Genomic DNA, 11,387 nt, shown 5'->3' with positions numbered 1-11,387 from the left:
ACACACGAGTAGGAGGAAGTCTGGGTGATAGTAAGCATGTAACCATTATCCCTTCTAAATACAACTCACACTCCAGAAACAGTGTGCTGAATACAAGGTTGTTAGAGGAATATTTTAGAGTAAATTGTAGGTAACCAAGCATATTAACTTGGATTTTTCAGCTGATTGCCTTTCTCTTTCTCTTCTACTATAGGAGATTAGTACTCAATTCAGGTCTTCACCCCTGTACTTTAGCACTCTGCATCAGAACATGCAACCCTTTGCTAAGTTGAAATGAGTGTGAGTGTGTGAGGGTGCTAGAAGATCCAGAAGATATAGCTAACAGAGGATAAAGAGAACAAATTTTAAGATGGATTGTACTTATAAACTGACATGTAGGATTGATAGCCCTTTGTGCAACTACTTAAAAGACAATTGAAAATTGAGAGAGAGAGAGAGAGAGAGAGAGAGAGAGAGAGAGAGAGAGAGAGAGAGAGAGAGAGAGAGAGAGAGAGAGAGATTGAAAGACCCCAGAAATCTGGAGAGATTTTCTGAAACCAGGGACAATCAATAAATGGATAAGCCTTGATTTTACAAGGTTGTAATAATCTAGTCAGCCACACCAAATTCTAACAACCAGATGGGATAAAATAAAGACTCAGGAAAAACTGAATTCATAAAAGTACAGCTAGAAGCAATCAGAATTGTATACTAGGTGTTTCAAGTTCCACCACCTCCTCAGGACAGGACCCATGGTGAGTATTCAGACACATTCAGCTCCAAATCGAGACCCTCCATAGTTCCAGCCAGTTGTCCTTACTAACACAGTCCTTTGGCAGACATCATAGTAAATGCCTAGGGTCTAGCTCCTGGTAGTAGAAAATCAGATATGGACACATTAAATATTGTCTCACTACTTACCTTAGGTCTAAAATGGACATTGGCCATTGAGAGAAGTGTGCAGATTTTTTTTTTTAACAATGAAATTTAAGTGCCTAAATACCAATCCAAAGCCATGGGTTTGGAAGCTTTATCCTACTGGAAGCACTTCCAGGGTACCTGTGGCAGGCAAAAGCAGTAACTTTTAGTTCTGTTTCCCTAGACAAGTTCATGGGTACAAAGTATTTAGCGCAAGCTGCTTACAATTCTCATCGGATGCTTGTAATAACTTTATAAACACAGTGGAAAGCCATGGAAAAATCCTACAGTAAAGACCTATTTAACAAGATATATGAATGGTGCATGATAAAACTATTTCTGATTAAGACACACTGTGTTTCTTGTCTGTTTTCCAACAAATACTAAGGCATACTAAAATGTTTACACTATTACCTGAAAAAAAGTTTTTTTCCTAATATAATGTAGCATGGCTGGTCTAAAGGGCTGGGAGACTAAATTTCCTTCATTCTTTCGTAAGTGAATTTAAAATTCTCTGTCTTTCCCCCACCCAAGTAAAAAGATTAAGGAAAAAATAGCTATTATCTTGGGCTATCAAAAGTACAACCTTCCCTGTCAATGTTAAATAATAAAACCAAACCACATCCAAGATTCTTCTCTTAGGAAATTCAGAAGTCTCACTGAAGAACCAGGGGAACTGAAAGCACTGTTCACAATGACCTGATTTTACAAGTTCTTGTGAAAGAGCTCAGTTTTAGTTTAATGCCAGTCAGTATTTATGAGGGTTGTTTGTCAAGACCAAAATAAGGTACCCCCTCCCCACAAATTTAAGAATCAAGTTACAATCCATTATTTCATTTCTGGTTGTTTTTCTTTGTAATACGAGGGAAAGAGGATACTGGATAAAAGTCTTCCCAGGGCTAAAAGATTCCACATTGAAGGCTCCAATTAGCTATAAATCAGTTGTTAACAGGAGAGAAAAGAGAGGAGATAGTTATTGTTTTCAGAATATTGGAATGGCTTTTCTGTTGCAAGTCTTAAAAAGACACCTACTGAATATCCTTTAAAAATAAAAAAAAATTAAAGAAAAACTTTCCCAGTGGTGATTAGGAAAATCCGATCAAAAGTGAGATTAAAACAAACCCTCCTAAATCTGGGGCGGGTCAGGCCCGCCTTTTTGACACATAGACCCCCCCTCCCAATCCCAGACCTCTAAGAGCCCCCTGAAGAGGTTAGAGACCCTCATAAAACGGAACTTTTTATGTCCCAGGGCTTTCTCTGCCTGTTTTTTAAGCCGGGAGCTCAGGCACCCATTGCCAGCATTGTTATGCAAACAACGCCTAAAGGGCCATAACCATTAATGACCTGTCATTAAGGCGGCTTTCAAAAAATTTGTCACACCATCTTAAAAAAAAGAGCTAACAGGTATATTAAATCCCTCTAAATCGGCCAAGGAAAATCGTCTTGATGGTCCTCCTAAAACTCAACGAAAGTGACCAAGTTGACAGTTTTTAATTTGGGGGGATGCGGGTGGTGGTAGAAGAGAAATTCATATGGCGAAAGCCACAACCCAAAGACTGGCTTCTCCACAAACTCCAGTGAATCTTGTCAGCAGGATGCAAGATGAATCCGGCCCAGCCCCATGCCCGCACATGTATTTACGTTCACAGGTCTGGGGTAGGAGTCAAATCAAACCAAATCTAGAGCTGGAAAAGGAACCTCCGGGTACAGAGTTGGACCCCGTCTCCCTGTTCAACGCTGCACATACGTGTGTGCACCTAATGTGAGGAGGATTTCTTTCTCTATGTCCAATTTGTGGAAAGAAAGTAAATTCACTTTACATTAGATAGCAGACGAGTTCTTTTCCTCTCTTTTTTTCTTCCCTTCTCTTTTTCACCCCCTCTCCCTTTCTCCCCTTCTCTTTTTCTCTCGTGGTGCAACCACAAAAATTCCTGCCGAACAACCACCACAAAAACCCAGACACCGGAGTTCGTTAATAATAATAATATTAATAATAATGAATTATTTCATTGCAAAAGCGAACTCGTTAATTCGCACCAACGTGCACCGATTTTTTTTTCTTCTTCAAATTCCTGGGGAAACTTAACAAAAAAAGAAAACAAAAATTCAAGGGCAGATCCCGGCCGGCCCTGGCTTCATCAGCCAGGTCCGGGTGAAATCTGTCAAAGCGGCCGCCGTCCTCACCCGGCCCGGCCCCCGGGACCCGACCCCGGGGCCCAGGCGAGCTGCCGGGCGGCCGCGGACAGCAGCGGCCCGCCGGGCGCGGACGCGGAGCGCTCCCCGTGGCCCTCGGGGAGGCGGTGGGCACCGGGACAACCGAAGCCTCCGGAGCGGAGCCGTTGACGGCGGCCGCGCGCGCTGGCTCGGGCCGGGGGCCGGGTCCCGGGTCCCGGGCGGTGTCGGGCCCCGCGCGGCCGGGACGTCAGCGGTCCCCGGCGGCGGGCCGTGGCGGGCCGTGGCGGGAGCGGCCGGGGCGCCCGTCGGGAGGCGGGACGGGGATCCCGCGGGCGCGGGCGCCGCCGTACCTGGGTGTACTTGATCTCCAGGTTGGGCGTGGGCGACGGCCGGAGCTGCAGGGAAGCCATGAGCGCCGCGGCGTCGGGCGGCGCCGCTCCGGGCAGCGCGATCTCGCTGGAGGTCATGGTGGCCCCGCGATGCGGGCAGCGCGGGGCGCGGACGGAGCGGCGGCGGCGGCGGCGGCGGCGGCGGCGGCAGGACGCGCGGGGCGCGGGGCGCGAGCGGAGCGGCGGCGGTGCGCACGGAGCGGCCGGGCGCCGGTATTATAGGCAGGTGTCAGGCCCGGGCCGCTCTTATTGGACGTGAGCGGGGGCCGGGGCGCGGGGGCCGGGCCGTCCCACCTGGGCCGCCCCGATTTACATAAAGCCCGCGCCCCCCCCGCGCGCCCCTCAGCATGGCCGCGCGCCTCCCCCCCGACGGCCGCCCGCCCGCCTCGAGGAGGGACCGCCGCGGCTCCCCGGACAGCGGGTGGGGGGCTCCAGGCCCCGCACCCCACCCAGCCTCGCGTCCCCCTGGCTCCTCTGGTCCTTTTGTTTCGGGGGGGCTCTAATGTCCTCCGCACCCCACCCCGGAAGAGGCTCCGAGCGCCCGCGGTGCTCCCCGCCGCCCCGCGGGGCCTGGGGCCGGGGCACGGAAGGGTGGGGCGCCCCACGCCGCTCCCCGAGCCCGTGGAAGCCGCGCGGCCCTCGCCCGGCTTCTCCGCCCAGCTGCTGCCCCCTGCCGTCCCGTCCCTGCCCGCCCGGCCGCGGCAGCCCGGGCGAGGCCCGGCAGAGGTGGCCTGCGTGGACCCGGCCCTTCTCTCCCCGGCCCGCGTCCAGACTCGCGGGGCTGCCCGGTGGCGGTGGCGGTGGCCTTTCCTCTGCTCCGTCCTCTTCACCGCCACAGCGCAAGGGCGCCCACTCAGGATGCCCGGATCCTTGGGCTTAAGTCTGGGCCCGCAGGAAAACCCCGTTTTGCGCTTTGTTTTGTTGGGCCAGTCCAGGGGCTTGAACTCAGGGCCTGAGGGCTCGCTGTCCTTTAGCTTTTGCACACATGGCTAGTGCTCTACCAACTGAGCCACAGCTCCACTTCCAGCTTTTCACTGGTGATGAGCCTCACAGACTTTCCTGCCCTGGCTCAACCTTCTCCTGAGGAGCTGGAATTACAGGCGTGAGCAAGAGCGCCTGGCAGCTCTGGTTTTGACAACAGCTGCATGTCCAGCTTGGACTTGGGGTGCAGATATACCCTGACTCTGTTCAGCCTCAGGTGTCTTCTCAGTGTAGGTTTCTTGTGTGCAAGGTACCCCACCCTTCCCGACACCAACACTTGCATTTTAGTATCTTCCAAAATAAATCACACATTATAGCATTTCTCTCTGCTGGGTTAATTGAATCAGTTCCTTAACTGTCTCTCCATCTAATGATTTGAAAGAGGCACGTTGTTCAAAATAATGAAAAAAATTAAGGCCCGTAGGTTGTACAATGCAGAATAATCTCCATGCTTTAGTGCAGATATAAGTGTTTTCTAATGACCTCATTCATCTCAAATGGAATATGCCGTCCACTTTGCTTGCAATGTCTCCTGAAAACTCAAACAGGCAAGCTCAATGCAAAGAGCTCTATTTATAGAGAAATTGTATTTAATTTATTAACAACAGCTTATAAAGAGCTTTCCATATTTGTAGGCCAGCAATGCTTAATGAAGTATGTTGTACCCATTATGAAAACTTCCTATAAAATAAATTCATTTATTTTTCATTTAAGGTTGATATTAACTTTTTATTTGAGATCCAAATGCTCATTTAATTATACTTGTCCTCTTAACATCCAAAAGAAAAAAAAAAAGGTAAGAGATTGCAGCATTTATTAACCATAAAAATTCCTGAGATATTAATTCCATCTTTCCTTTACACAGCCTCCAGTTCCTATTTTCTATGTTAAAGGATATTTTCAATGTCCAAGTACATTACTAACTGGTTAAAATTCTAAAACCTTCACTTTGTCACAGAATGCAATTTTTTCCTTTTAAACCATTATCTTCCACTTTCAGGGGACCCCTGGAAATTATTTTTAAAAGTGAGAACTCAGTTTGCCTTTGATCTATGACCAGATTCCTCTTCATCTATATTCCAGAATCTTCTGTCTGGATATAGGGATAAAGTTAGTATTTTATTTCTGATTACATTTAAGAAATTAAAACACTAACTTTGCAGTCCCGTCTGCAGGGCCTAAGGGAAAGGCACTAGCGCCCTCTGCAGTTGATAGGGTGCATATGCAAGTGAGGTTCTGATGGAAACTCAAGAGCTTACTTGGATGTTTTTTATCCCAGAGGGGTAAATAATCTTTAGGAAATTGAATCTGAATGGGGGAGAGGCAATCATCTTGGGAATTCATTTAAGTTTTAGAGGTCAGTTTTCAGTTAAGACTTTATAAAGGACTTTATAATTTCACTAAAGGATTTTATAATTTGAGGAAGTAAAGAACAATAGTATTGAGTCGGTTAAATACAGAAAGTCTTGTGCTTAGAACCTAAGTACCACTCAGGGGTGTGCTTACGGCTTTTGTGCCTATGCAAGCATTCAACTCAGGGGAACTTTGGGCATAAAGAATTCTGTGACAGGGCTGGGAGTTTGGCCTAGTGGTAGAGTGCTTGCCTACCATGCAAGAAGATCCGGGTTCAATTCATCAGTACCACATATATAGAAAAAGCCGGAAGTGGTGCTGTGGCTCAAGTGGTAGAAATCTAGTTGTGAGAAAGCCCAAGGACTGTGCTCAGGCCCTGGGACTGGTGCCAGGCCCTGGGACTTAGCCCCAGGACTGGCGAAGAAAAAGAAGAAGGGGGATGATTCTTGGGACAGAAACCACATTCCTATGAACTAGAAAATCAAGGTGGAATGAAGAGTGCCTGTGTGCCCTGTGACGGAAAGATGACGAGGATGATAGGCAGAGGTCTTGACAGCAGACGAGGAAAGCGAATCTCTTCCCAATCACACAATTTGCTGTGTGAAAGGCCCAGAGTAAAAATGGGAGACATTCAAGGCTGGGGATACAGGCATCCAGTTTGAGTACCTAGAACTAAAGATGGGGGATCTTCCTCCAGGCAGATGTATGCCCCCTTTTTTAGGTCATCTGTGAGTCCCTGTGAGTGCCAACCCCGGAAGTCAAATCAAACAAGTTCAATATAAACGAAATCATTGACTACATGCACTGTACCAGGTATTGCTGGTACAAAGGGTAAAAAGAACATAAAGCCCACAGCAGAGCCCCACTGCACAGGGAGCCTGGAATGAATCCACTTGAGGACCACTGGAAGCACAAAAGAAGGGGATCCATGCCGAAAGAGAGTGAAAGATGTGTCAAGAAAGGAGATATAACCCTTCACTAATATCTCAGGGGCCTTTATACTCTTCTAGATACCACAAGAGCTGTAAAGCACAAATCAGACACCAATGTCTCATGTCTGTGATCCTAGCTATTCGAAGGCTGAGACCTGTAGATCATGGTTCAAACCCTGCCAGGGCAGGACAGTATGAGAGACTCTTATCTCCAATTAAACACCAAAAAGCCAAAAGTGGAGCTGCAGCTCAAATGGTAGAGCATTAGCTTTGAGCAAAAAAGCTAAGTGATGGTGCCCAGACCCCGAGTCAAAGCTTCAGCGCCATCTCCATCCACACCCACCCTCCAGCACAAAGACAGAAAGTACAAAAGAACAACTTTCTGAAACATTGTGCAATGAAGAACTTACTTGATATTTTTGAGCATGATAACTCATGTTGTCCAGCAAGTTAACTGTTTACAAAATGGGAATTTTCAGCTGGGCACCAGTGGCTCATGCCTGTAATTCTAGCTACTCAAGCTGAGATCTAAGGATCATGGTTCAAAGCCATCTGGGCATGAAAGCCCATGAGACTCTTATCTCCAATTAACCACTAGAAAACCAGATGTGGTGCTGTGGCTCAAGAGGTAGGGCAGTAGCCTTGAGTTGAAGGGCTCAGGGACAACACCCAGGCCCAGGGGAGGGGCAATAGCCTTGAGTTGAAGAGCTCAGAGAGAGCGCCCAGGCCCAGAGTTCAAGCCCCATGTCTGACAAAAAAAAAAAAGTAAAAAGGGGGGGATTTTAAATTTCAAATGCTTTGGAATAAAGAGATGGCATTCTATTTTTAAATTCCAAATTACAGGACCTCAAATGTGTAACTCTTTGGTAGATATCCAGAAAGATATGAAAACAGAGGAGAAACAAAAGGCACTTAAATATATGCTCCCTGCCCTCAAAGAATACTAAAAGTATTACATGTGACACTGGGTCACTTTTCTAATGCTTTTCCAAACCTGCCATAGACAGATGTCACCTTACTCCTGCTTAGTCCAGGGGAGGGAGGAGTGTCACACATTTAAGGAATAATCCAAAAGTTTTCACCCCTAGCCCAGTCCCAATTATAATAATTTAGGGAGCTTTAAAAAAATGTACATGCTACTGGGTATAGGTGGCTTATGCCTATAATCCTAGCCACTCAGAAGGCTGTGATTTGTGAATGGAGCCAGCCTGAGCAGACAAATATGAGAGACTCCCATCTCCAATTAATCAGCAAAATGCTGGAATGGAGGCACGGTTCAAGTGATAGGGTATCAACTGTGAATGAAGAGCCAAGTGAAAGCACGAGGCACTGAATTCAAACCCCAGTACACACACACACACACACACACACACACACACACACACACACACACAGAGGATGCAATGCCTGGCCCCATTTACAAACTTTCATCACTATTTTGATCCAAAGTATTGATACTCTTTGTAAAGATTCCTAGTGTCTCTAAGACACAGCCTAGTTTGAGGAGTGCGGTTAAACTCCAAGGGGTCACAGAGTGGGGTTACTCTGCAACTTCTGGTTTGGTGGGTTCCATTCCTTCATATTTTTTAGTGCTCCTACTTTGCTATTATTAATTTAGTATATGAAAAAACACATCAAGCCTCAAATGGGCTGACCTTTCCACTAATGTATTTCACCTAAATTAACAAAGGCAATTAACTAATTTCTATTGGAATCATGCACTTTCCAGTTCACATTTATCAACTCTTAAATGCTCAGTTTGGTGGTATGGTTTAAATTTTTTTATTATTACCCTTTAAATCTAGAGAAATGTCGTCCATCTAATTAGTCCACCTATTCAATTAATAGATTCATATTCAATTAATAGATTCATTACCGGTTAATGAACGTGGAGATGGCACAGGGCAGCATGTGACTGACAAGTACAAAGACTTTCTTTCCTGCCAGGAAAGGGGGAAATAATGCATTATATGCTTTAAGCAGCATGAACTTTCCTTTTTTTTGGGAGTCAATACTGGGGCTTGAACTCAGATCATGGGCGCTTTGCTTAGCTGCCACTCTGCCACTCGAGCCACAGATCCACATCTGTTTTCTTTGTTGTTTAACTAGAAAGAAGTCTCAGGACCTTTTCTGCCCAGGTTGGTTTTGAACTGTGATCCTCAGATCTTAGCCCATTGACTAGCTAGGATGACAAGGTCTGCTTTTAAGTGCGCTGTTTTTTAATAGAAACGTATTGTCCAAAGCATCTCCGTTCTCCACATTTCTGTGGGCCACGTGTTTCTTGGGATCCCAGTGCCCCATCAGTTGTGAAAGGTATTGAGCTTCCAGGGTCTCCTCAAAACACCTGAGCATAAGGATCTCTTGGAGGGGCATCACTATACATAGATCTTGGCACTCCAGCTTAGGAAATGAATCTGGTGGAGCCAGGTACAACCCAGGGATCCATTTCATTGCTGGTGATCAAATATGCTAGGGAAGTCTGCGCTCGATGACCTGTGCATTCCATGCTGGACTTGAGTGAATGTTCCACAGGGAACACATCTCTCCTCTCCAGGCTGTACAGCAAAACCTCCAAAGTCACAACTCGCATCTGGCTAGGCTGTGCCAAGAGGCTGAGGCAACAGGAGCCCATTGAGGAGAAGAGGCGCATGGTCATATTGAAGATGTAGAAAGGCCACTTGATCATCAGTATAATGAGTGAACAGGGGTTCAAAGCCAGCAGTCATTTGTTGTTGTTGTTGTTGGTGGTGGTGGTGGTGAACCTAGGGCTTGAACTCTGGGCCTGGGCACTGTCCCTGAGCTCTTTAGCTCAAGGCCACTGTTCTACCCTTGAGCCACAGCACCACTTCCAATTTTCTAGTGGTAAACTGGAGATAAGAATCTCACAGACATTCATGCCCAGGCTGGGGCTTTGAACCATGATCCTCAGCTCTCAGCCTCCTGAGTAGCTAGGATTACAGGGGTGAGCCACCAGCACCTGTCTTCAGCAGTCTTCTTTATTCCAGCCATCCAGACATCTTCCCCTCTCACCAGTGACTCAAAGGACTTCCCTCCCTACCGCCCACAGGAATTCACTGGGTACCATTTAATGTCTGAAATCGTCTACACACACTATTCAAGAGATGCTTAAGGTGAGGAGCAAAGCTGTAGAACTGAAGGCCAGGGAAGGGTCGGGGCAGGGGGGAAACAGGGTGGTAGAAGGTAGAAGATGCAGAGCTCGGTGAGGAAGGAGTTAATCCCAAGGCCACCCTGTCCTAGCATAGCTAGCTCCCTCTTAGTGGCACCCTGTGGCATCTCACAGTCCTTTCTTTTTCATCACCCTGCCTCCCCACCCCCCCTTGGAGAACCCTAGGGATTTCTCCCACCCTTAAGGTCCCTTTGATTTCAAAAGAGTCCTTTTGGACCCTCTTCTGCATTTGTCTAGTTGCAAGGTTGAGTGTCAGTGACTTACACATCACAGGTCTCTAGGTTTTGCTGGCACCTAGCCCTTATAATACTACTACCGTGGAACAAAAGCCTTGAGTGTGTTTGTGAGACAAAGAATTGTAGGATGTGTGACTTTCACCTCCAACAGATGTTTAAGAAAAAAATGAGAGGCCTGAAATGTGGCTTACTGGTAGAATGATTGCCTAGCATGCATAAGTCACTGGGTTCAATTCCTTGGTAACATATAATCAAAATATAAATAAAGATAAAAAAGATGAATAAACTTAAAGAAATCTCCTGTGATTTTTTGGTTTTTGTTTTTTGGCCAGTTCTGGGGCTTGAACTCAGGGCCTGGGTGCTGTCCCTGGCCTCTTTGTGCTCATGGTTAGTACTCTACTACTTGGAGCCACAGCGCCACTTGTTATCTTAGAATGGTTAATTGGAGATAAGGATCTCACAGGGGCTTTTCTGCCCTGGCTGGCTTTGAACTGCCATCTCAGATCTCAGCCTCCTGTGAAGCTAGGATTGCAGATGTGAGGCACCAGTGCCCAGCAAGTTGCATTTCTATTTTGATCTCTATTGTATCACTAGAGTGTAAGTTACTTGTAAACCACTTCCAGTTTTTGCCAGACTCTCCAGATGGGGGCGAAAGACAGCTTGCTTGAAGGTAGATAGTTTTCAGGAAGAGGACTGCTTGCCTGCCATTTCCTTTGAAATCTCATTATGTTATACAAGACATTCGTACCCTACTTCCCAAACCTGTGAATATCTGCTTTACATGAGAAAGGGAGGAAAATACAGATGTGGTTAAGGTAAAGAACTTGAGATGTGGAGAGGAAGATTCTAGAACATCCTGAGAGGAATGTAATTCCACAATTGTAAGAGGATCAGTGACAGGAAAGAAGAGGCAAGGAAAGCACAGGTGGGACTGGTATGTTCTGAAGGTGGAGAAAGGGACCATGAGCCAAGAATGCAGGAAGCTTTTGGAAAGTGGAAAAGGTGAGGAAGTCCTATAAGAAACATTTGGGAACTGCCCAGAAGAACTATAACATACTAAAATATGTGTTGTTTTAAGTCAGTAGGTTTATGGTACTTTGAAATAATTATAATTGTTATATAGCTAGGATTACAGGACTGTGTCACCATACGTGGACAAATGAGTATTTTTTACATAAAATATCATAACAACCCTTTCTTTTGTCCCATATTATATCATAGCAAATCAACTGGATCT

General features: G+C 46.4%; 1 protein-coding gene across 3 annotated transcripts in view; it reads right to left on the bottom strand.

The window, feature by feature from the left end:
• Aldh1a2 (aldehyde dehydrogenase 1 family member A2) overlaps positions 1 to 11,387 on the bottom strand; it is a 160,277-nt gene that overhangs the window by 57,757 nt on the left and 91,133 nt on the right. Inside the window, exon 1 of one of the 3 annotated variants that reach the window (XM_090358322.1) lies at positions 3,423 to 3,592. The exons of 1 other annotated variant lie outside the window; for it this stretch is intronic. In XM_090358322.1, coding sequence (XP_090214448.1) covers positions 3,423 to 3,539 — 117 coding nt within the window. In that variant the 5' untranslated portion in view covers positions 3,540 to 3,592. Of the gene's footprint in view, positions 1 to 2,717; positions 2,737 to 3,422; positions 3,593 to 11,387 lie in introns of those variants that run through there. One more of the 3 variants, XM_090358324.1, reaches the window with a different exon arrangement.

Source organism: Megascapheus bottae, chromosome 25, assembly GCF_031878675.1.
Source record: "Megascapheus bottae isolate mThoBot1 chromosome 25, mThoBot2.hap1, whole genome shotgun sequence".
In the NCBI taxonomy this organism is placed as follows: Eukaryota; Metazoa; Chordata; class Mammalia; order Rodentia; family Geomyidae; genus Megascapheus; species Megascapheus bottae.
The sequence above is the reverse complement of the archived record's forward strand: the minus strand, read 5'-3'. Positions and strand labels throughout refer to the sequence as shown.